The 26,722-nt window shown below is 39.9% G+C and overlaps 1 protein-coding gene and 1 pseudogene across 2 annotated transcripts in view; one reads left to right on the top strand and one right to left on the bottom strand.

Moving 5' to 3' along the window:
* The window catches only part of SUMF1 (sulfatase modifying factor 1), a 96,397-nt gene that overhangs the window by 39,295 nt on the left and 30,380 nt on the right, over positions 1 to 26,722 (top strand). The window contains exons 4-7 of one of the 2 annotated variants that reach the window (XM_069084060.1): positions 5,465 to 5,547; positions 11,278 to 11,400; positions 12,195 to 12,309; positions 15,804 to 15,917. In XM_069084060.1, coding sequence (XP_068940161.1) covers positions 5,465 to 5,547; positions 11,278 to 11,400; positions 12,195 to 12,309; positions 15,804 to 15,917 — 435 coding nt within the window. The remainder of the gene's footprint in view (positions 1 to 5,464; positions 5,548 to 11,277; positions 11,401 to 12,194; positions 12,310 to 15,803; positions 15,918 to 26,722) is intronic. The other variant, XM_069084061.1, reaches the window with a different exon arrangement.
* Positions 262 to 1,354, bottom strand: LOC138158305 (fatty acid-binding protein, heart pseudogene; annotated as a pseudogene).

Here is a 26,722-nt window from a genome sequence, read left to right on the forward strand (position 1 = left end):
CGAGTGACTGACTGTGGGATCTGCTTTATTGTCTTGGGATCAGCCATCAGATGCAGTTAAAAAAATATGCAGAATGGGCTTCAACCAGGACCAGGACAGCACAATGTTTTTTCCATTTCTGGAGGGTTCCTTGACCAGAGTCAATTGGTACAAAACACTGGGGTGTGGAGGGGGAAATGGAGTGCAGAAATGAGGCAATCTGGTGTTGAGTTCAATAGTAGCTGTTGGCAGAGGAGTTGACAGTGAACAGGTGGGCTGGCTTCAAGCAGTTTCCTTCTCATAGGTCCTAACACACACTGTACTGCCATGGGTTAGTGTCAGAATGAGCTTTCCATCCTGGAGTTCCCAAATGAGTGTGGTCTCCTGCCTGTCCTGCTTCTGGACATGGACAAGTTTGCCTCCATCTGGTGTGACGAGAGACTTGACTTTCCTATCATCGGCTGTTGTCTCATCAAAATTTACTCCCAGCTTGAAGGAGATCTCAGTGTTCTTGAAAGTGCTCTGAGTCTTGACAGTGATGGTGTCCCCACTGATCTTGATGGTGGTGGTGGGCTTGGTCATGTTGGCCACCTGCCTTGTGGCAAAGTCAACACCAATGGACTTCATGTAGTTATCGAAGTTCTTGCTGTCAGTCAGCTTCTAGGTGCCAATGAAAGCATCTGCTGTGGTGCTAGCTAAGAGGAGGCTCAGCTTGGCTGGGCTGGGAATGCTCTGCCAGGCGCTGGGCCCGGATCTGCTGGGCTGCGCCTTGCTGAGCTGCACAGAGCTGAGAGGGGCTGGGCTGAGTTAAGCAGCAGGCAGGGGGGTGGGGGAGGAGAAAGGGGATGCAGAAAGCTTCCCAGCTCTGAGTCTCCTGCCAGTGCTGTCTCTTTCAATAGCCCTCCTAATTGCATGATGGAAAGAAAGCCCAAAGACCTTGGCCCAATTCTGCTTTTTTTTTTTTTTTAAGCAATTGGGGTTAAGTAACTTGCTCAAGGTTATACGGCCAGTTATTTCTGGGTGTGGTACTGAGTATCTGAGCCCAGATTTGATCCCCAGGTCATCCCGACACTGGAGCAGGTGTTCTTACTCACTGAGCCACCTGGCCACCCCTAAGCAATTGGGGTTAAGTACTTGCTCAGGGCTACATGGCCAGGTGTTTCTGGGTGGGTGCTAAGTGTCTGAGCCCAGGATTTGATCTGCAGGTCATCCTGACACTGGAGCCGGTACTCTTACTTGCTGTGCTACCTGGCCGCCCCTACCAATTCTGCTTTTTAAGTGTATTTTTTTCTCTTGGGTGAATTTTTGTACATCTTTTTCCGTTTTTCCTTAAAGGGTTCTTCTCTTCAGTGAATTTTTCTGCCTCTTTTACCATTTGGCCTATTCTTTTTTTTTTTAAGGTGTTATTTTGTTCTGTACTTTTTTGTGCCTCCTTTACCAAGTTGTTGAATTTTTTTTTTCATGATTTTATTGTATCACTGTCATTTCTTTTTGAATTTTCTCCTTTACCTCTCTTACTTGATTTTTACAATCCTTTTTGTGCTCTTCCAGTAATTCTTTTTGCACCTGAGACCAATTCACATTTTTCTGTAGGACTTTGGATGTAGTCAGTTTGCCTTTGTGGTCTTCTTCAGAGTTTGTGTTTTGATCTTCTCTGCCACCATAGTAACTTTATGGTCAGTTCTTTTTTTTATTATTTGCTTACTCTTCCAGACTTTCTTGACTTTTAACTTTATGTTAAAGTTGGATTCTACTCCTGGAACTGAGGAGGCACTAACTCAAGCTTCAGATTTTTTTGTGCAACTATCTTTAGAGCTAGTTCTGGGGATCTGTAAGTTTTCAGGTCTTCCAAAGTGTTCTAATCTAATGAGAAGTATATTCACTACTCTCTTGTCCTGTGCTTTAGTCTATGAGAGACCATAAGTGCTCTTTTCTGCCCTGGAACTGTGATCATGCCCACTCTCCTGTGGCTGCAAATTCTGCTATGCTACTATTCCTCCTTGCCCTGGGCCTGAACCCAGTGCCAGGAAAGGGATGCCTTTAATCTTTTTCTTGCCAGTTTTCCAACCCCTTTCCCATTTGGGCTGAGAGCTTTGGAAGCCACTGGTGCCTGTTCAGTTGCCCCCAACTGTTCAGATGCCTGCTACTGGTTTTCTGGGTGTGCCTGTACTGGTACCGCTGCTGTGTCAGTGTTGGACTGTGCCTCACTCTTACCCCAGTGAAATAGACCTTTCCTGTCAACCTTTTAAGTTGTCTTAGGCTAGAAAATTGCTTCACCCCATCCTTTTGTGGGTTCTGCCACTCCAGAATTCATTTTGAAACATTTGTAGTTGTTTGAAGGGGAATTTGGGAGAGCTCAGCTGAGTCCTTGCTTTTTCTCTGTCATCTTCACTCCCTCTTCCCCTCTGCCAAGTTTTTTAGAGATGAAGGCTAGAAACAGGGAGAGAGGGAGGGAAAGAGGAGGGAAGGAAGGGAGGGAGAGGGAGAGAGAGAGCTGTGTGTGTATGCATGTTTGTATGCATGCATGTGCATGTGTTGTGTGTATATGTGCCTTCCCATGCAACACAATTTATAGCACATTGACCAGGAAATTTTTCATGTTTTCTACATCATAAAACCCAGGACATTTCACCTTCCTTATGCTCTTGAAGGATTATGCTGTGCTAAACATAATATATCTGTACTTCAGTATATCTACACTTATGTGGAAATTCTATATAAGACAATACAAATGATTAAAAACATCTGGTGGGGGTAATTGTATATCAAAAAAAAACTCTCACTGCATTGGAATATTGATGCAATTCACTTTCAGCTTTGGGAATTTCCTAAGCTGTGCTTTGGTTTACATTAGTACTTTCCCCAGGATAAGCTTCCACTAGGAATCTTCTCATAATGGAGATTGCTTCAGCTTTGGTACCCAACACCTTTTCTGTCTCCTATAATTAGAGGCCTGGAAGGCAGAGCGAAAAACTCATCCCAAAGCCTCCTTCCTGTGTATTGAGTAGATGCCGGGGTGGGTGGTAGTAGTGAGAAGACAGACTGTTTCTCCCTAAGAGTGAAGACCTACATTTTATCAGATTTGCAGGTGACATGAAGCTGTGAGGAAGAGGAGCATACAACAGCATTTCTACTGGTTAACATGATGGAATACATCAAATCTGATGAAATTTAATAGGAAACAATGGAAGACATTAAGCTTTTTAAAAAATCAACTTTACAAATAGAAGATGGTGAGAGATAGGTCTGGACAGCAGTTTCCTTGAAAAAGATAACAGAAATTAAGTTGAATGCAAGCTCAGTATGAGTCAGCAGTGTAATATGGCAACCAAAATAGCTAATGCTATCCTAAGCCATTTTGAGAGAGGTATAATATCGAGAGGGAGGGATTTGGCATTAGGATTCCAGAGGCTCGGCTTTGGAAGGGACCCCAGTAGCCATCTTGTCCCATCCTTGCCTCAGCTAGAATCCTTTCTACCACATGCCTGACAAGTCAGCCAATTTTTGACTGAAGTGAGGGTGGAAGCTGCTGTCTCCTGAGTCAGCCCATCCTGCGTTGGATTGTTCTAATCATTGAGGACATTTTCTTTACATCAAGCCTAAAATTGTATTTCTGTAGTGTATATCCTTTGTTCCTACTTCTGTCCTCCAGAACCACGCAGAAAAGTCTATATCATACATTCAAAGTCTGGCATGGCATCTAAAGGGATACCTAAGGAGAAAAATGACAAAGGTCAGGATTGACCACTTCCTTAATACTTGGTATTATATCCTCTAGCAAAAATGAACAGTTTGGGGAATGGAACATAAGGTATTCTAGAAGGAAAATGGAGCAAGAAAGCAGACAGGAGGAAAGTAAGACTTTTTGGAAAGGGACAATGCAAGTTAATGTTACAAAGAAAAATTGAAGGTGGGGATACGGAGAATTATCGGAGCTGGGAAAGGAAAGAGCAAAATGAACAAAAGTGATTAACACAAAAAGTAAACTCAAGAAATTTGGGATTGGCCAAGGGAGCAGAAAGAAGGGATTTCTGGGGCTAGAGATCAGGCTAAATTTAGTATTAATGAAATCATCTGATGAAATACTAACTTAAAAAGAGCAGGAAATACATGCCACACACACACATTTTAATGGATAAAAGAAAAACTTGAAAAGCACAAATCTGAATGTGAACAGATTAAATGCCCTAATAGAGCAGAATCAGCATGGTAAAGTTAAGAAAATCAGGGAACTTTGAGTTCAGTTCTTGCTGGTGATGTTTACTTGGCTTGACCCAATTTCCTCATTTATAATGAAGTAGCTGGACTAGATTAGGTGGCTGAAGAGGGTCCCTTCTGGCAGTTTGTTGAAGTTACAAGTAGGTTGATTTTTACTCACTATAAAGAACTTAATTACATAGCTATCTTAGCAATAGAATGAAATGCCTCAGGAGGTAGTGAGTTTCCTGTCATTCCAGTGTCCAAACATGGATCAGGGTCATAGCATTACGATGAAATTGACCTAAATGATTTCTCAGGTCTCATGCAGTCCTGAAATGTTTTTGTTTTGTAAATGAAAGGTGAAAATCCTTGAGGCTAACAAGCAAAAATTCCCTGGACTATTTTTGGAAGGGAAGAGATCTGGTGACCTAGTAAGTTAAGTGGGTAGGTCAGTGAGGCGAATGGCCCAGAACTGAATCCTTGATTTACTGCAGGATGCTGAAGTGTCTCATCAGGCTCTATCATTAATTCTCTTTTGTGACCCTTTTAAAAAAAATTCTAACTTAAATCCAAGAAGACACACAAAAGAACATTTCTATGTACACAGCACAACATATAAAACCATGAATTTCCATTTCACGCTGTTTACCTTAAAAAAAAAAACCAACTATGTAATAAATACTACTCATCATTTTCAAAGCTATCCTGACTTTCTGTGCTTCCTTTTAAGTTTTCATTTGGTCTCTGCTATGTACTTTTAATTTTTTTTCCTCCCTCCCCACCCCACCCTAGAGAAGGCTATCATTAGATACAAATATATATCTATATCTACATACATACATACATATGTAAAACCTTACTATACATTTTTGTATTTATCGGTTCTTTCCCTGGAGGTGGATAGCATCTTTTCGACCTGACTCTTTCTGCACCTTTGTTTCCTTACCTACAAACTTGGGATGATTCCACCCATGTCTTACTTGAGTTTCTGGAAGACTTCTTTAAGTTCTATGAATATCTTAACTATAGGCACCTCGAGATGTCATTTTAATTTAATCCTTATAATAGGTTATTAAAAAAACATTTATATATTAAGAACATATTTACATGCATTTTTGCTTTGTGATAAATTAGGAAAGGGCATGGTTTTCTAGACTGCCCTAAAGAACGTTAAGGTGAAGCAGGTACTTGCTACACTTAAACCTGTGCCTAGTTTTCCAGGAGGTTTCTTAAGGAGTTTAAAGCTCATCAGTAACATCATCTCCTCTGCCTGCTTTTCTTTAAGGTTGCAGCTGCTCCATGGTGGTTGCCTGTTAAAGGAGCTAATTGGAGACATCCAGAAGGCCCTGATTCTACTATTCTGCACAGGTGAGTTGGGCTTCTGTTTCCCTGGACTGAAGCCTTCTTTCTTACTCTGCAGACTTCATGGTTGTGCTTTTTATAGAATGAATTCGAGATCTTTAGATGAACTCTCCAGAATTTGGCCATCCCAAGGAATTTGTCAAAATCTAACCCTTTTTATTCCCATTTTATACCATGGCTATTTTTGTATTTCATTGATAGTGGGCTTTTAAAGCCTTTTTGAAATGAGACATTACTTTTAAAAAAGGAATGTTCAGTTTATGAAGTGTTTACTATATCAATGTTTACTTATATCAATAATTCTGTCCTGCCAGATGGCCCCAGCTGAAGCTGTGTGCTTAGGGTTAAGGATTTAAACTATTTCCAATTGTGGACTGGCATACTTTTAAAAAGAATCCTACAGTAACATTAACTGATTGGTGAATCACAAAGCCACAAGTTGATCAAGTCTCTAAAGTGCTGGCAAAGTAATTATCTGCTATTCTGGATGGACCTGAATCTGACTAACGAAGAAGAATTGGTTACTAAATTTAGAAATGACGGGAATCTCAGTGGGGAAACAGCCAGTTCATCTTAGGATTCTTGATACAGAAGGAAAGTTCAGTTGTCTGACATCCACTATAAATTTGGAGGAAAGCAGATTTCAAAAAGGTTCAGAGAAAGAGAAAGAGCATATAGAATCTCATAGAATAAAAATCCAGAAGGGAGAAGTCAACCCAGTAGAATGGAGAGTTCTTTGAAATTAATCAGCAGGTCCTTATTAAGCATACCTACTATGTGCCAGGCAGGATGCCAGGAATACACATACAGTGAATGAAACAGTCCCCATTTGTAAAATGCTCACATTTCAATGAGATAAACATAAAGGATGTCTAAATATGTCCAGCATAAATATAAAGAAGACAAATGTAAATAAATACAAAGTAAGTAAATGCAACGTAGTGTGAAAAAGGGGATACTAACATTTGGAGGGATCAAGAAAAGCTTCATGGCGGTGGCTAGGTGGTGTGGTGAATAGAGCACCGGCCCTGGAGTCAGGAGGACCAGAGTTCAAATTCGGCCTCAGACCCTTAACACAAAAACTAGCTGTGTGACCTTGGGCAAGTCACTTAACCCCAGTTGCCCTCCAAAAAGAAAAAAATTTCATGGAGAAGGTGGTACTTGATCAGCATCTTGAAGGGAGAGAATGATTCTGTGAGGTCTCTATGAGGAGGGAGAACATAACAGCTATGGGTGATGTCCAGTTCAAGGAGATGGAGGGTTGTGGGAAGAATGAAAAAGAAACTAAATTTGGCTCATTTGGAAAGGGGAGGGTGAGGCAAGGTGGTGAAGAGCTTTAAAAGCAAACCAGAGGAGCTTGTCTTTGATTTTTGAGGCCGAGGGAGCTACTGGAGTTTGAGCAGAAGAGTGCCTTGGTCAGTTGGTACTTGAGGATAATCACCTTAGTGGCAGACTAGAGGAGGCTCTGAAATGAGAGGAGATTAGACACAAGGAGACCAATTAAGAGGCCATTGTACTCACCTGGTGAAGGATGACAAGGGCCTGAACAAGAGCAGGGGTCTTTTGTAAGAGCTGTGGAAGTAGGAACAAAATGATTTAGCAATTGATTGGTTATGTGGGGTGAGAGTTCCAAATTAAGGGTAACGCCAAGGTTACCAGCATGGCAGAATGGACAAGTGGACCTTTGATAGAAATAGGCGAGTTCACGAGGAGGACAGTTTTGGGGAAAAGATAATTCTGTTTTGGACATGTTGAATTTGAGATGTCTCTGAGACAGTGAGTTTGAAACATTCATTAGGTAGTTGGTCATGATTTGATTTCAGGAGACACAAAAAGAAAGAGTTCCAGTGAGTATAGTTCTAAAAGGAGTGGTCTGAAGAGACTGATGTGGATGCAAAATGAGCCCATTAAATAAAAAAAAAGATATACAGAAGAAACATTAATAATGTCTGAATGAAAAAGAGAGAACAGCTTATGTAAAAATAGTTTCAGGATGATTAAGACTTAGCATGAGCTTATGTTAGTGATGAATGCTAAGAAAAAGAATGAAGATTGTTAGTATCAGGGGAGAAGGGAGGATCAAAGAAGGCTCACGACTACCTCTTGGGAGGGGATGAACAAGAGAAGAAAAAAGGACACAATTTGAATTTTTTTTTCTTTGTCATGGTGCATAATCTTTGAACTGGAAAGGACAGAGAAAAAATGACTAACAGGTAGGAAGTTAATACTCAGATTAAGGAGATTATAAGAGTGCCTGTCTGCCTTCAGAGAGTTCCAGGCACCAGCCTTGACTGAGCTTAATTTTTAGGTACTAAAGTTACTAACTGGCCAATGTGATTGCTGAACCACTGTCAGTGACCTTTAAAAGGTCATGGAGAATGAGAAAGTGCTGAAGGGCAAGTATTGTCCAGATTTTGCGGGAGGTAAGAGAATATAATGTGAAGAATATAGGTGAGTTTGACTTTAATTCCTGACAAAATCCTAGTGCATGTTATTAAAGCAATGGCTTGTGAAATTCTTCACAATGAAGTGGTGACCACAAAGGGCTAATGTGTCTTCATCAAGAGCAGGTCATGCCAGACTTGCCTCCTTTCCATTTTTGATAGGATTATTACTCTGGGATTGGCTGAATGACTAAACCCAAAGAGTAGGCATTAATAGTTTGATAGAAAAAGCAGTGAACTTTGAGCATATGGGGAACTGAATTCAGATCTTGCTTCTGATGCTTATTGGCCATATGTCCCTGAATAAGTTACTTAAATTCTCTGAACTCCAGTTCCCCCATTTGTAAAATAATACTTACAATACCTAACTTAACATGGTTATTTGAGAATCAGAGGAGATTAGTGTATGTAAAGTGCTTTCCTTTTAAAAAATCTTTTTATTTTAAAAATTTATACTTTTTTTGTTTTTACATTATTTACGATTACTAGTGTATCCTTTCTTCTGCCACCTCTTAGAGAGCCATTCCTTATAACACAGAAAAAAAAAAAAGAAAAACCAGCTCAGTAAGACTAACCAAAACATTAAAAAATATTTTAGTGTACCTGGGGTATAAAGTGCTTTTCAAACATTAAAGCACTCTATAAATCTTTATAAATGTGTTGTTAATAATAGGTTGATGTCAGTGCGGAAGGTTGGCTCCACTAGAGTGCCCTGCGTATCTGTCCTTGTCCCTGTGCTCTGACATGTTTTTCAGAAGGCACAGGTGGCATACTTTATTGGATTTGAAGTTGACCCAGAGTAGGGAGAGATAGCTAACACATGGGATCAGAGAATTAGGGTCTCAAAATGGCTAAGCAGGCTAGAATGTTGGGCCAAATGAAATGGGACCAAATTGATTAGGGATAAATATGGAATCTACATCCCACTTCAAAAAATCAAGTTATACAGGTATAAGACAAGCAAGATATGGTTAAATAGAAGGAGGTCTGGAAAAGATCTGGGGGGTGGAGTTAGTCTCTTGAAAATCAGTGTGAGTCAGCTGTGTGATATGGCAGACACTCAACTTATCACAGCCTTTGATTGCATTCGAAGAGGCAGAGTGTCCAGAGTGAAGGATGGTAATCTGGATTGTCAGTCAGTAAACATTTAGTAAGTGCCTACTGTGTACCAAGCACTGTGCCATGTGTTGGAGATACAAAAAGAGTCAAACCATAGTCTCTGCCCTCATGGAGCTCACAATCTAAAGAAAGAGGCAACATGAAAACAAATATATAGTACAGGATAAATGAGAAATAATTATTAGAGGGAAGTTAATAGAATTAAGAGTATTGGGAAAGGGTGCAGTTAGGTGGTGCAGTGAATAGAGCACTGCCCCGGGAATCAGGAGGACCTGAGTTCAAATCCTGCCTCAGACACTTAACACAAAAACTAGCCGTGTGACTTTGGGCAAGTCACTTAACTCCAATTGCCCTACCTTCCTCTCTCCAAAAAGCAAAAAGAAAAATCTAAAAAAAAAAGAAGTATTGCAAAAGACTTCTATAGAAGATAGAATTTTAGTTGGGACTTAAAGGAAGCCAGGGACGCCATTAGGTGAAGATGGGGAATGAATGTATTCCAGGCATGGAGGACAACCAGAGAAAATGCCCAGAACTGAAAGAATTTTCTGTTTGATTCTGGAGGTGATAGGGAGTCGGAAGTTTACTGAGTAGAGGAGTGTTATGGTTAGACCTGCACTTCAGAAACATAACTGGTGCCTGAATGGAGAATGGACTGGAGTGGGGAGAGACTTGTTATAGGCAGACTCACCAGCAAGCTCTTGCAATTATGCAGGGGTGAGGTGATGAGGGCGTGCACCAGAGTGTTGGTAGTATTAGAGGGGGGAATGGGGACATATTCAAGAGATTTTACAAAGGTGAAGCCAACAGGCCTTGGCAACAGATGGGATATGGGGTGTGAGAGATAATGAGGAGTGAAGGATGACTCCTATGTTGTGAGCCTGAGGGACTGAAAGGATGTTGTTGCCCTCCATAATAATAGGGAAGGTGAGGAAGGTCTAAGGGGAAAGATGAGTGTGGTTTTGGACAGGTTGAGTTTAAGATGTCTGCAGGACATCCAGTTCAAGATGTCTGAGAGGTGGTTGGAGGCACAAGATTGGAGGTCAACAGAGGTTGGAGCAGGAGAGGTAGATTTGAGAATCAGTGTAGAGATGGCAGTTAAATTCATGGGAGCTGGTGAGATCACCAAGTGAGGTAGTATATGGAGAGAAGAGAAGAGGGCCCGGGACTAACTGTGGGAAATGTATGGTTAAAGGACATGATCTGGATGAGGATCCAACAAAGGAGATTGAGGAATAGTCTGTTAGGTAGAAAGAGACCCAGGAAAGAGAGGTTTCCTGAAGAGAGAGTGATCACCAGTGTCCAAGGCTGCAGAGAGATCAAGGAGAATGAGGATTGAGGAAAGGCTACTGAATTTGGCCGCGGAGAGATCATTAGTGACTTTGGAGAGAGCTGTTTCAGTGGAATGATCTGGAAGCACAAGGGCTTGTAAGGAGTTGAGAGTGAAAGGAGAGGTAGGGGAGGCATCTATTGTAAATGGCCTTTTCAAGGGCTTTAATTACAAATGACAGAAGAAATACAGGATTATATAGTTAATGGGGAAGGAAGCATCAAGTGAGGGTTTTTTCAGGGTAGGTGGTGGGCAATGAGCCAGCAGAGAGGGACAATTTGAAAATAAATAAATGAGAGTGGGGATGATAGTGGGCTGTCTCTATTGGAGGAGACAAGATAGAATGGGATTCTTTGATCAGGGAGAGAGGTTAGCCTTGCTGAGGAGTAGGCCACCTCCTCATGAGACAGGAGTGAAGGAGGAGAGAGTGGCAGAAGAGAGAAGAGTGAGATGAGATGAGAAGAGGGAGCTCTTGGTGAATGGCCTCATTCAAGGATCAAGGATCTCTGCTGAAAATGGGGGAGGCGAGGGATCCAGGTGATGTTTGAGGAGGGATGAAGACGTTTGGAAGAGCTGCTCTGGGGAGGTCTTCCTAGCTGGAGGCCTTCAAGGAGAGGTCCAGGATGGTGTAGAGAAGGATCTGCTTCTGTTATGGGGTTGGATTAGATGAAGTTCCTTCCAGGGTTGAGATTCTAGAATTCTGTCATTTGTGGGGTAACGTACATCTGAATCCCGGACTAATATCTGTTAAAACCATGTGGTAATACTGTTGGAATGAGTGGGGCTCATTGGAATAAAGAATTCTTGCATTCTTATTTGTGCTGTTTTTCTCCTGTTACTGACCAGACAGGATCACCCCGTTCTCCATGTCTCCTGGAATGATGCAGTTGCATACTGTACTTGGGCTGGAAAGCGGTTGCCCACAGAAGCTGAGTGGGAATATAGCTGCAGAGGGGGCCTTGAGAATAGGTACTTGCATAGTATAAGTCTTTCTAACATTCACCATTTTTTTTTTAATGCTCAGGAGACCTTTCAGTGATCAAGGAGGGTTGGTTTTTTTTTTTTTAATCCTTTCTTATTTTCTTTTCTCATTGTGTTTAATTCATCTCAACAAAGTTACTTGGGTATACTTGGGTAACCAACCAGTGTATCACCCAAAAGCAAAGAGCTGACCAAGCCCTTTCCCTGGTATTGTAAAAAGAGTTCTAATCCTTCTGCTTTTCAAAGGCCCAGAGGTTGTAATGCCGGGAATTAGAAAGACGCTCATTGCTTTTTACATCCACTTGGCAAGATCTCTCTCTGTCAGCATCTTCCTATTTTTAGGCACCTTCTAAAACTAATACATATTTCCATGTTGCTAAAACTTGGAGTGCATTGATGCCTGGGTTAAATCTTCTAGGAAAAGGCTACTTAAAATAGTGAAATATTTACAAAAAAGTCCCAGTGTAATGTTGCATGACGAAGCTACCATATAAGTACATGATGTGGCTTGAATGGTTGCAGTTCTCTAAGGGAGCCTTCTGTTTCAGTCGTCCTGAATGATCAAGAAGGAGATAGAAGGAGCCTTGAGCTTCATAGGATCTGGACTTGTGGACGTTCCCCATTGCCCCTGATCCTGCCCCTTTAAAACTATCCCATTAAATGTCATTTGGCCTGACCACTGTAGCCATGTTTTTGTTACAGTCATCTCTGTTCTGTATTCCTGTCCCAAGGCCTGAGCACATTTGACTGAGCACATTGATATTCTCTGTCTCTTCTGACAGACTCTACCCATGGGGCAACAAGTTGCAGCCAAAAGGTCAACATTATGCCAACATTTGGCAGGGTGAGTTCCCTGTGAGCAACACTGGTGAAGACGGCTACCGAGGAACAGCACCTGTGAGTACTGGGGCTGGATACAGGCAGATGGGCCCTCCCCAGGGGCTCTTCTCTTCCCTTGGCATGTGTCTGCTGCCCATGTGGCAGGTACTACAAGTTATGAGACGCTTTAAATGAAGAGATGTGAGAAGTGCCTTTATTTAATGACCTGGAGAGAAATTCACTGGTTGGGAGTAACTACTTGAGGAAGTTGCTAGCTTATTTTTCAAAATTGTCTTTTAAAAAATATTCTGTATTTCTGCTTCAAGAAATAAAGGCAAAGACGCTAACTATACCTTTTGATGGCAAAGGAAAAGACAGGCAGGGGTTGTGCATGTATTTTTAAGATGCTGAATGACACTAAGTGATTTTTAATGGTAAAATGCTGGGAACATACTTGAGAAGATGATAGTTTCCAGAAGATAAAGGTTCATGTCAAGAGTTTTCTCTGTAAAGAAGAAATCGGTCTTCTTAAAGACCTGTATAAATGCTAGTTGCTGTCATTACTGTGGAGGTGGCATGACAGAGTAGCCCGTGGGCTGGTCTTGGAGTCGGGCAGATCTGAGCTCAAACTCTGCCTCTGGCAATTATAATGAGCTGTGTGACCTCAGACGAGTCACTTGGCTGCTCTTGGGCATGGTAAGTGACAGCTGAGATGCTGATGGGAGCTGTGGAGGGAGTGGGAGTGTGCAGTGCCCCCTCTGCTCCCCAGATGTTCTGCAAACCTGGTGACAGCCGAGATGCTGATGGGAGCTGTGGAGGGAGTGGGAGCGTGCAATGCCCCTCTGCTCCCCAGATGTCCCGCAGACCTGTCAGGCTTCTTTTTTTCAGGTGATTTCAGTGTGAGGTTTCATGCCTAGGGGCAGCTGGGGGGTGCAGTGCACACAGTGCTGGGCTTGGGTTCAGGAAGACCTGAGCTCACATCTGGCCTCAGAGATTTCCTGGTGTGACCTTGGGCAGGTCACTTTAACCTCAGCCTGCCTCAGTTTCCTCAACTGTAAAATGGGGATAATAAGGGCATCTGCCTCCCTGTGTTGTGCTATGAAGATGAAGTGAGAGAATGTTTGTAAAATGCTTAGCACAGTGCCTGGCACATAGCAGTACAGAGCTATGACTGAAATTCTTGCCTAGGTTTTCCAATTATTCACCAAACTCAGCCTGTTCAAAACAAAATTCATTCTCTTTCTTCCACAACTTGTTTATTCTTCTGACTTTGCTATTTCTGTGAACATTTCTTGAGTCTCTATCGTTTCCTCCCTTCCCAGTACTACCACCCTAATTTAGATCCTGAATTTTACATTTTAACAGTGATGTCTGTGTCTGTACACACACTTGTGTACACATATGTGTGTGAATGTATGTATATATTACTGTTTAGTCGTTTGAGTCATGTTCGACTCTTCATGACCCCATTTGGGTGGGTCATGTACATAGGCCTCCCACCTGTACTGTTGCGGAATGGACTATTCCAATCATCTCCTTGCCGGTCTCCCTTCCTCAAATCTGTTGGTCTTTTATTTTATTTTGTAGACTTACTGACCCAGTAATCTTAAAACATAGTTCTGATTATGTTACTCTTTTATCAAAAAACATTCAGTTATTTGTCTGTTTATTTTAAGAAAATATATATTCCTAAGCCCACTATTCAAGCCCATTCATGCTTGCCCAGGTTGTCTTTTTAGTTTTATCTCCTGTTTTTACTTGTCTCCTACCCTCTGCTCTACTCCAGCGTTTCTCAGACTTTTTGGTCATGGGACTCCAGTATGCTTTTAAAAATTATTGGGGACCCAAAAGAATTTTTTGTCTGTGTGGATTATATCTATCAATATTTACCGTAATGGAAATTAGACCTCTTAATATTATTATGAAAACGTTTTGAACTCATGGAGCCTCTGATAAGATGGAGGGGACTCCTGAACCACATTTTGAGAGACACTGCTCTAGCCAACTGGACTCTCTGTTTTCCTTTGAACATGATAACCTTTTATGCCCATTCTTTCCCCAGGAATATTGTCTTATGGAAATACCAAAGAATTTGGAACCCGAAAAACACTGGATTCAGCCCTGCCTCTCTGAGGCTCTGTTTCATTGATTTCCCAAAAACAGGATACGACCATAGTAATACCCGTAGCAACCTCCTGCTTCCTGGGGTTGTTGTAAGGATCAAGTGTGTGAAAACCTTTATAGAGACCTCAGACAGCTAGAAATATGTCAGCACCTTCAGTCATGCTTGTCCTTTCCCCGTTCCATACCCCTGCCCCATGATTTGTCACTTTCAGCTTTACTTGGAGATGTCAAGGCCCAGTTCCAAGGTTGTGTTTCCCCTGAACCCATCCTCGATGCACAGATATGAAATGATTGTTAAATCCCATCTAAGACTTGAGTGTCTGTCTATATGTATATATACACATATGTGAGCAGCTAGGTAGCGCAGTGGATAGAGCACTGAGCCTGGAGTCAGTAAGACCTGAGTTCAAATCCTCCTTCAGACGCTAACTAGCTGGGTGACCCTGGGCAAGTCACTTACCCCAGTTTGCCTCAGTTTCCTCATCTGTAAAATAAACTGGAGAAGGAAATGGCAAACCACTCCGGTTTCTTTGCCAAGAAAGCCCCAAATGGGGACATGAAGAGTCAAACATGACTGAAACAGCTAAACAACAACATATCCATATACTCACATACACATATGTGCATCTGTGTGTACACGAACATAGATACCACTGGTAAAATGTAGATTATTGTTAAATGTCTTGTGCTAACAAAATATTCTTCCCCCCCTCCTCAATTTTCCTCCAGAAAATAAACAATTTTTATCTTTTAACATTTTTGATCCATGTGAAATTGCATAGGAAACTGTCTAGTCTGCCTTGGAGATGTATTTAAAGTATATTTGTGATTTATCTCAGATTCCTAGGAACTGAGAGTCCTTGAAAGCCCCAAGATTATTCCATAATTTGGCAACATGCCTGTGAAAAGGGGGGACCTTGGCTTTGAAGCTTGAACTCATGATGAGGGTTTGGGGAAGTGGTTAGGGGCTGGGGCTTTAGGGCTCAGAAATGGGCACTATCTGTCTGTGTTGTGAGAGCTGACATTGATAGCAAAACCCAGATCCTGTGACTTTTCAGATTGCTATATTGGGTCCAGTTGAGATCTGAGACAATTCACAGCCAAGTTCATTTTTATGTTTTAGATGGAGCAAACATCCCTCTTCTTCCCTCCTGTTAGATGTTTTGTTTTATGATCAGTGATAAATTTTCCTGTTAGAAATAATTTAATCATATTTTATACCATGTAAGTATAAACTCTCTGTGGGCTTATAAATTCCCCTTGAGAGCCCCAAACAGGGAAATTCATCTTTGTTTGCATTCATGTTTGTTGGCCAAATTATATTTTGACCGATAAAAGGGATGTTAATATTTACATGGGAGAGTCAGAGCTCTAATTTAATACTTTTTTCAGCCAAATGGGTTTATGGAAACAGATGAGCGTTTTAACAAATTCTTTACTTTGTATAGGTTACTGCCTTTCCTCCAAATGGGTATGGTCTGTATAACATAGTGGGGAATGCATGGGAGTGGACCTCAGACTGGTGGACCGTTCATCATTCTGTTGATGAAACACTTGATCCTGTAAGTATCCCTTTCTAGAGCTGCGTTCCACATTGGAACCTTTTTGCTGGGTTGACTCTGAAAAAGCCGCAGGGTAATCTACCTTCTCTGAGGGAGTTTGACCTTATTTCTCAAGTGCTGAGAAGATGTTCATTTCAATGCAGTAGTACTAGGTAAGGATTCATTATGGTTAAAGCCCTGAGTTAAGATCTGTGGGGTATGTAAAAAACTTGGTCTCTGTCCTTGAGGAGGTGAGAGTCCAGTAAGATAAAGACATATAATGATTATTCAATGGAGTGTGTGATGAGTGTCATAAGAGACCAGTCACGTACTTTGGGATTTAAGAGACTGGAATGATACCATCTGTTAGGTTGGGGGCAGGATACATAACTAATGACATTTGTTTTGTAACAAGTGCCATTTGAATAGGGTTTTGGAATTGGAGTAGAATTTTGGCCGGCAGATCTGTGGGGGTAAGGCATTCTGCGCCAAGAGGAGCACATGAGCAAAGGTAGGGTGTATTTGGGGAGCGGTAAGTACTCTCGTTTGGATGGACTAGAGAGTACTCTGATAGGCAGGCAATATGGTAGAAAGGACAGCTGACCTTGGGTCCAAGGTCATATCCAACATAAAGTTCCACCTCTGACATATGTTATTTCTATGACCCAGGGCAGAATACTCCAGGCAGCACTGGAGAGGAGGGTCCTTCCTGGGATCTCCTCCCCGCTGGGAAATTCATTGTCCTTTTCTACCAAATAGTAACACGGAGTGGGAGATAATTCTGGAAAGAAATGAGCCATGTTGTATAGAGCCTGAGTAATTTGGATTTTAGTCAGATTGTAATATGGTGCCATTGAAAATTTTGGAGCCTAGGAGTATGTGAATTTTTATTATTTAGTAGAGGCTTTCGGTTAGTAACTTTGAGTTTACAAAAGATGGTAGGCAGGCAAAGCAGGTAGCCAGCATTTTTAAGAAACACTGTGTGAGATGACTGTGCTAACTGCTGCGGATATAAAGACGATTGAAAAGTTAGGCGCTGGCTTTGAGGAACTTACATTCTAGTGAAGGAAGGCTATACCTAAAAGGGAGTTGAAAAGAGGTGGGGGTTAGGAGGCGTAGAGAAGGTACTGGCATGCAGGCATGCTTTTGAAGTGCAGAAAGTCAGAAGCGTAGCCAGGAGAGTAATAAAGGTTGGTTGGCCTGGGTACCTCCCCCAATGGAGGGGCCAAGAGAAACTCACCTGAGGCTAAGGGGGTTGGCATGGCAGAGAGATGTTCCAGGGTGAGGAGGCCTCCTTTTTTTTACAGTTGAAAGCATCTGTGTGATTAGAAGGTGAGCACAAAGCTGCAGCATTCTGGAATACGGTGAGGGGATGGGGGACTCTCTAAACGATAATTAGGTGACTCTCCAATTAAGGTCATTCAGTTAATTGAAAAGTATTTTTCAAGCACTCATTTAAGAAAACTTAGGAATTTTCTAGGAATAATGGGAAAAGGGCAATACAAGTATTATGCACTGTTTCTGCCAGCAAATTGCTTATAATGTGGTTGAGGAAGAACATTAAATGCATCTGATTTACTACCTTGGGTCAGTCAGTTAGTAAACATTTATTATTATGTATTTATGTATTATGTATTATGTACATCTTATGTACATAATTATGTACCTGTTATGTACCAGGCAGTGTGCTAAACTCTGGAGACACTAAGAAAGGCGAAAGACAGTCCTGCCCTCAGGGGCTCATAGTCTAATGGGGGAAGACAGCACAGAAAAAACCCTCAAGAAGTGGCAAGTGTTGGGGTGAGGGAAGGAGAGACAGAGACAGAGGGAGTGAATGAACCTGTAGGCTGGGGTTATGCTGAAGTCTTGCAGGCAGGTGGGAAATGTTGAGGAGCTACTCTGGGCCCTTCTGTAAGTGGAGGATCTGGAAGGAGCTTTCATATGTCCTTTCTCTACTCTCTCCAATCAGAAGGAGCCAGGGGCCCAAGAGGTTTGAGTTTCAAAGTTGATGTAGGAAGAAAGGAAGGAGATAAGTAGCAGAATAAATGAAATCTGTGACTGTGTGTGAGTGTGTGTGTGTGTGTGTGTGTGTGTGTGTGTATTCACATTGGGGGCAGCTAGGTGGCTCAGGATAGAGTGCCAGGCCTAGAGTTAGGAAGACTCATCTTTTTGAGTTCAAATCTGGCCTGTGTGACCCTGTTTGCCTCAGTTTCCTCATCTGCAAAATGAGCTGGAGAAGGAAATGGAAAAACCACTTCAGTATCTTTGCCAAGAAAACCCCAGATGGGGTCACGGAGAGTTGGACATGACTGGAAATGACTGAATAACAATGAATGAATACACATTGAAAATTTATCGTTCGTAGGCTGAAAAAACTTTGGCATATAGATACAGTGGAATATTATTATGTAGTAAGAAATGAATGTGAAGAATTAAAAAATGCTTGATAAGATTTATATGAGCTTACTTAGAGTGAAAACCATAACAAAAGAACATGCACCCTTACTACAACAACATAAACAGTAAGATCATTCCAAAAGAAGCTGAACTGGGAAATTGAAAAACCATTGATGGTTTATAATGAAACATAATAATGAAATAATTAAACATAATTAATTCGTTATAGTAGAGAGGTGGGGGGACCACCCAGGCAGAGTGTTGTATGCATCCTTAGATGAGGTAACTGCATTTTTGTATTTCTTTGTCACAAGGAAGTGTTCTCCATGGAGAGGGTGAAGGCAAGAATCTTCTCCCCTCTCCCAATGACTGTGATATGGTGACAAAAGACAGCATTAAAGCAGTTTAAAAAGAAAACATAATAAATCATTAAAAAAGAATATCCTCAGATCTGTTTCATTGTGTGGACAGATTGAAAAGTCACATACAGAGCGCCTGTGACTAAGAAGCCCGGGCATTCCACACTCAGCTTTAGGCATCTCTAGCCCTCCTAATACTAGCTAGACAGGGACCTGGCATACTGAATTTTGTATTTTGGCCTTTTAAAAACAAGAGAAATTACTGGAAAAGGAAGGATAACTTCTCGAGATTTTCTCACTGTTGGGTGAACAACTGTCATTTGCCACTCAGGAAATTTTGTACAGGTTGTCATAACTTGTTTTTTTGTGCCCCAGGCATTTCTTGGTGTGATTATAAATTTTGCTTTGTGGTGTTTGCCTTTCTTGAGAGCGTAACACATGGGCTGTTCATGAATAATCCAAGTCTTAGATGTTCTTCCTTGGATGAAAAGGCCAAATCCTTCAGGAGCTACACTTCTTTCTTATGCTTTGGGGGTTAGAGAGGTCAAAGATAACCCCTTCCTGAGAAGAGAAGGTTATGAAATCCTCGCTGGGTCTGTAGACATTACCATCCATGGGCAAGATGTAGGACCAGTGGTTATTTGCAGTCAGACGTGGAGGTAGTTTTTTCCTTTTTTTCACCGATAAAAAGCATCTGTATGCTTGGAAGGAGAGCTGCCTTCTGGCATAGTAGGAATACATATCTTTGGCCATCTGGTGCCTGAGTGGGTATTAGCTTTCTGTCTGTGTGTTTCTTCCAAGGATGTGAAGATTTAAAATATTCTCTGTCTTCACTACAGGCTACTCAGTAATTGATCAGAGGTAGGTTTCTGCCTCAGTTGTTTCACACCTTCATTTGCTTCCTGAATTGACTAGGGATGATGCCCTACTATTTCAAGGCATGAAATCTGAGACCCTACAAACCCATCTATGTCATGAGTATTTGAGCATCTGGTAACTGTTGACAGGCTGCTAGTGATCTGTGGTCATGGTCGGGGTAGGAGGAAAAAGTAGCAGAAACAACCATTTTAAGATTGAGTCTTTTTTAATGAGAAGTATCAGGGTAAAAGGCATAAATTGGGTGCTTTATTTCAGGGTCCGGGCACCAAGCCTCTACGTCTGATACAAAATAGGGTAAAGAGGGACTTTTACCACCTGCAAACAAGCCTTTGGATCTTGACATGATTGAATATATTTTGGGGAGTTGATGAATTTGCTAAAATATGGCACCCAGAAGTAGACACAATGCTTCAGGCAGGATCTCAGCTGGGGAGAATGCAGTGGTCTTATTATTTTCTGTGATTTAGGCATCAGACTGATGTAGTGTATAATTGCACAAGCCACAGGGCCTAGCAGAGGGCTGTGCATTTTTCAATCTTTATCTCATTATTAGCTCAATAAAGCTGATGATCAACTAGGAAACTACATTTCCCTACATTGTATTTGTACAGTTGATGTTTTGAATTTATTAAGATTTGTCCTTGTCAAATGTGGACAGCTCTAGTTTTTCCTGACATAAAACCTAAATTTGCCTGTTCAAACTTTGATCTGGTGCATGGCATTCCACAGCTTTTCCAACAATGACCATTTCTATTTTTTCTCATCTTTGCCAATTTTTAAGGCTGTGAGGAAAAACCTCAGTTCTATTAATTTTCATTTTCTATTAATGATTTGGTCTTGATGGGCATTTGTGTGTGTGTGTGTGTGTGCGTGCACATGTGTACTTTTTGTACTTAAAAATAAACTATCCTTTTATCAATAAGAACAGAACAAAAAAAAAAAAACCTGAAATCTGCATAATTATAATCACCAGGGTTGGCCCCAGAGTACCCGTCCCCCATGTAACTTAATAAAAATGATCTTCAGGAACTAAGTAGGAAAGGAGAGGATTAATGAATTGAGTATACTTTTTTTTTTTAAAAAAAGAGAAACCCAAAATAAGCACAGAAGAGATTTTTTAAAATTAGAAGAGAAATAGATAAATTGGAAATCAAAAAGAGTATAGAAATGTTAAACATAACAAAAAGTTGATTCTTTGACAGTACTAATAAAATTGATTAACTTTAGTCAACCTGCTTAAAAAGAAGGCAGGAAATGAAATCAACAAGATAGCAAATGAACAAGAAGAAATCACAGAAAACCCAGAAGGAATAAAAAGAATTATCAGAATAGCAAAATATCCAAACTAAATATCTAATAGAGGTCTCAAATAATCCATTTCAGAGAAAAGGAATAGAACTAGCTGTAAAGGAATTTGTAAAGAAAAAAAAAAGCCCCACAATAAAACTGGTCCTGATTGATTCATAGGAGAGTTAGTTCTATAACACTTTTTTAGTAGAATTTTTTCCCCAATTTATATAAAGACAATTTTTAGCATTCATTTTTACAAGATCTTAAGTACCAAATTTTTCTCCTTCCCTCCCCTCTCCTATTCCTAAAATGGTAAGCCATTTTGATATAGGTTATATATGTGCAATCATGTAAAACATATTTGCATATTAGTCACAGTTGTGAAAGAAGAAACAGGAAAAAAAAGCCATGAAAAAAATAAAATTAGTCAAAATAGTATGCTTTGATCTGCATTTAGAGTCCATCAGTTCTTTATCTGGATGTGGTTAGTATTGTCTGTCATGAGTCGTTTTTAATTATCTTGGATCATTGTATTGCTGAGAGGAGCTGAGTCATTCCTAGTGGATCATCACCCAGTGTTGCTTTGACTGTGCATACAGTGTTTTCCTCATTTCATTTTGCATCATTTTCATCATTTCCCTTTGCATCATTCTTTACATGGTTTTCCCGAAATCTGCCTGCTCATCATTTTTTATTGTATAATGGTATTCTGTTACATTCATCTACAGCACTTTTAAAGAGCAATTAGTGCCACTATTATGCAAGTTATTCTAAAAAAATCGATAAAAGCAGCTCTGCTAAGCTCTTTTTATAAGACAAATATAGCCCTGATATCTCAGCCAGGGAAAGATAAAGAACAATAGACCAATATCATAAATGAAAATTGATTAAAAATTTTTAAATGAAATCTTATTAACCATACTTACTACAGGGGGTGGCGAAGTGGTGCAGTGAGTAAAAGTGCCGGCCCTGGCGTCGGGAGGACCTGAGTTTGGTTCTGGCCTCAGACACTTAACACAAAAAAACTAGCCGTGTAACCTTGGGCAAGTTACTTAACCTCAGTTGCCCTCCAAAAGGCAACAAAAACAAAAACAAAAAAATCCCCAACATACTACAGCAATTTATCTAAGAAGTCAACGATTATAAGTAAGTCGGATTTTTACCAGAGATGCAAAGATGATTCAGCATCAGGAAAGCAATCAGCCTAATCATATTAAAAACAAAAACGTCCCAAAGTACATAATTATATTCATAGATACAGAAAAAATACTGACAAAGTCTTAACTCATTTATGCTAAAAACATACAAAGTATAGGCATAGAGGTTTCTTTTAAATATCATATTAAGGTAGAGAAGGAAGAGAATGATCTCATTCAACCAGTATGTAGACATTTGGCATCTTGTCAGTCTTCAAATTAGTATTAATAAGTTTAATTGTTGTTGGCAAAGTTTCTAAAACTAGGATCAAGACTCATATGCAAGAGAGATACGCTGGAAACTTTCTCAATAAGTACAGGGGAAAGCAGAGATACCTTGCTATTATTTGACATAGTTCTAGAAATTCTGGAAATAGAAGTAGGAAATGAAAAAGAAATTTAAGATGCAATAATTGTCAAGCAAGAAAAAAATACCCTTATTTTCTTGATGACATGAGGATTTATTTAGAAAACCTTAGGGAGCTGGGCATGGTGGCATATGTCTGTAATTCCCTAATACTGGGAGGCTGAAGCTGACAGATCTCTTGATCTTCGGAGTTCTGAGCTGCAGTACACTAAACCAGTGTGGTGTCTGTGCAGAATTCGGGACCCAGCCTACCATTGCTCATTCAGTATTTGTAGAGATTGAATTACATAATGCTCCTTGAAGAACTAAAGACCAACTTTTATAATTGGAGGAATATTCAGTGCTCTTGTCTGGGTCATGCTAACATAATAAAAATATCATTACTTCCAAACTTAATTTATGGTTTTTAGGCTATGCTAATCAAATTACTAAAGGGAAACTTTATAGAACTCAGCAAACTAATAACAAAATTCATTTAGAGGAAGAAAGGATCCGGAATATCTTTAAGAAAAATGAGAGGAGGTATCGGTGAAAGGAGACTAGCACTTGCAGACCTGAAACTTTGCTATAAAGCAGGAGTCATCAAAACCATTTGGTACTGGTTAAAAATAGAAAAATATATTAGTGAAATACACCAGACAAGGAAGAATCAGAAATAGTGGAACTCAATTTCGGAACAGAAAATATAAATTACATAGGAATGAACTCCTTTGATAAGAACTTCTAGGAAAATTTGAATGCTGTTTGGCAGAAATTAGGCTTAGGCCAGTCTATTACACCAGTTTCCACAATAAATTCAAAATGGATCTCTGACTTAATATTAAAGATGACAAAGATAGAGTCAATTACAAAATATAAAAAAGGTAATTTTGATTACTTCTTGAAATTAGAAAGCTTTCCCATAAATAGAATGCATCTAGAGCAAGGATAGAAGTGGTTGACTGGGAAAAAATTTTATACCAAGTTTCTAAGATATGTATTTGATATACAAGATGTATAAACAACTAATAGAAATATATATCATCAAAAGCCATTCTCTATTGGATAAATGGTCAAAGAACAAACAGTTCTCAAAAGGTAAATATCAAATTGATAACTTTATGAAAGAAGGCTTTAAACAGTCCTCACCACCCAAGAAATTGTCACAGTTGACCAAAGATGGGAATGGTCAATGTTGGATAAGTTGTACAAGGTCAGGCATCCTAATGAATTGTTGGTGAACCTGTGAATTAGCCCAGGCATATTGGAAAATAATTGAGAAATATACAAATGAAGTAACTAAGATGTCCATATTCTGACCCAGAGATTAAGTACCCTTATACACCAAAATATTTATAGCAGAACTTAAAAAAGATAGATAAATTGTGGTATATGAATAAGATGAAATATTAATTTTTTGTAAGAAACATGAATATGATGAATACATGTTAAAGTACTCCGCAGACCTTAAAGTACTATTATATAAATGCTATCTATTATTATTATAATGTAGAAAGCATGGAAAGACTTACATGAAGTGATGGTCAGTAAAGTTAGCAGAACCAGGATAGCAGTATGCTACTTATGGCTATAACAATGTAAATTGAATGAACCCCAACTACAGAACAGTCAAAGCGAGAGTTGAAAAGAATTTCGGTGAATAAACCTTGCTCCAAAGGAAAGAAATGAGGTTATACTTTGCATAGGGGTGTGTGTGTATGTGTGTGTGTGGCGGGGGGGAGGGTAGTGGTGGTCCACAAGTATGCAATATTTGTATTGATGGTTTTTGCTTATTTTCTTTTCTTCTTCTTCCTCTCTCTATTTTCTTTCTTTTTCTTTGGAGGGGGAAAGGCAGGGCAATTGCAGTTAAGTGACTTGCCCAAGGTCACACAGCTAATAAGTGTTAAGTGTCTGAGGCCAGATTTGAACAGAGGTCCTCCTGATTCCAGGGCTGGTGCTCTATTCACTGTGCTACCTAGCCACCTCCTCCCTCTATTTTCTTAAAAATATATATTTTTTTATTATATGTGATGGCTCCAGTAGAGGAGGGAGGGTGAAGGCCCTAGGGAAATTTAGGTAATATAAAACCAAAAAAATCAACAAAAATTGATTTTAAAAGAAAGAAAATTAATGTTATAGAATTCTAGACAAAAAGCTTAGACCCAAGGAAGATATGCTTGAAGACACCGCCCTCCATTCCTTTGAAGAGATGGGGGTTGGAGGTGCCTAGGTGGCACAATGAATAGAGCACTGGTCCTGGAGTCAGGAGGACCTGAGTTCAAATTCAGCCTCAGACACTTAACACAAAAGCTAGCCGTGTGACGTTGGGCAAGTCAACCCCAATTGCCCTCCAAAAAAAAGCAAAAAGAAAAAAAAGATGGGGGGTGGGGGGAGTTTGTGAGTGTGGAACTTTATATATATTGTCAGATTGTTTGATATTTTGATTGGTTTTATTGATTTTTTTCTCTTCTCTTAAAAAAATTATTTGTTGTAAAAAATGACTCTCCTGGTGGAAGAGAAGGGATATAAGGAGAAACTAGGCTATATAAAAACAAAAGATATCAGCAAAAAAATTATTAAAAAAAAAAGAAAGAAAATGCATCCCCTTCCCTTCATTGCAGAGATGAAGAACTATGGATGTGGAATGTTGAACATGCCTTTAAAATGCTGATTAATTGTCTTGAACTTTTTTCCCTTCTTAACTGCCTTTTTTTTTCTTTTTAAATTTTTGGTACCAGGAAGGATTTACTGGGTAGGAGATAGGGATGAATGTGATATAAAAGCAAAAGGGTATTAGCAAATATTAAAGCAGGAAAAAAACAAAACAAAACAACTTCATTTGCTTTTGGCCACTTATCTGTTGAGAAATGGGTCGTTATATTTTTGTTTCAGTTCCCTATATGTGTTGATGTATAATATAAAGATTTTTCCCACATCACAATTAATATCTGAGCTATATTTTGTTTTTCTAACCAGATTTAAAATTTTAGGTAGTAAAAATTGTGTGTTTTACTTTTTATTATTCTGTGTTTTGTTTTTGAATCTTCACTGTAACTTTAATTATAGAAGGCACCTCCTTTTAATTTTTTTATGATAGGACCATTTATAGTCATTTCATATATGTTAGAGCCCATTGTGGTATATTGAAGTTGTTGGTCTAAACCAAATTTCTGCCCAACTGCTTCTTTTATCCCACAGTCCTTGTCAAATATGGAGTCCTTTCCCCCACTAGTTTTTGTTCTTGTGCTTGGCCCATGTTGGCGTATGACTTTCTGTTGCTTCTAGTTCCTGTCTCTTCTTTTTTCCATCTAGTTCTTTCTTAGTGGTCGTGGTTAGTATAGTGCACCTGGACCTTCTTCCCCGCCGCGCCCCCCCCTCCCCCCGCCCTTAAAAAACAAAATGTCACAAGGCATGGAAACCTTTTCAAACATTTGAATATTTGACAGTAGGTTTTAGGGTAAGACCTTTCTGGGAATCCAAAAGGAGAGTACCAGAGTGATATTATGAATGTCAATTAGGTCAGATTGGGATTGTTTTGTTAACTACAAAGCACCAGTGCTGTTTCTTTTCTCTTCAGAGGATCTGTGATTTCCTTGGTGTGGATAACTCTTCCCCTAGTGAGGATTATGAACACTTAGTAACTTAATGTTTTTGAAGAGTTGACATGACCGGAAAATCCATTATCTTGGGGCTAGTCTGCTGATAGACCTCTCTGAACATAACTAAGTCATGTCTTGTGGCCAATTGACACTAGACCTATATTTGGGTCTCTCAAGTTTTCTAGGGTTACAGTAAGCGAGTTCTGCTGATTTGGCCGTGACAAACCAGGAGCCTTCCCTTGTGACCAGAAAGCAGTGAAGAAGAACTTTTGGAGAGGACAAATTGTTATTTCACGTTCTTCACTTATCTTTAGTGATTTGCCTATATACATTATTCTGACTCCTTATAAGAATGGTTTTGTAAACGCTCTAATGCTTCACAATCACATTATTATAAAAGTCCAGCTCCAATAAACTCACTAATGTGATTTTTAAAAAGAGAACACCATTTTATAGTTGTCAAGTTCCCCAACTACTTTCAATAACTTGGAACATGTTTTCTTTGAGAGCAGTTTCTGTTTTCTTTTCCAGCCTGAATTAGAGGAAGCTAGGCAACACAGTGGTTAGAGTGCTGGACCTAGAGTCAGGAGGAGGAGGAGAAAGAGTAGTTGTGGTGGTGATGGTGGTAGTAGTAGTACTATTTATATAGCACCTACTGTGTGCTAGCTACTGTGCTAAGTGCTTTACAATTATTATCTCATTTGATGCTCACAGCCCTGCGAGGTACTGTTAATAACCCCATTTAACAGATGAGGAAACT

Source organism: Petaurus breviceps, unplaced genomic scaffold (genome assembly GCF_028583685.1).
Source record: "Petaurus breviceps papuanus isolate PSGF00001 unplaced genomic scaffold, PetGlider_PUasm1.0 174, whole genome shotgun sequence".
Taxonomy (NCBI): domain Eukaryota; kingdom Metazoa; phylum Chordata; class Mammalia; order Diprotodontia; family Petauridae; genus Petaurus; species Petaurus breviceps.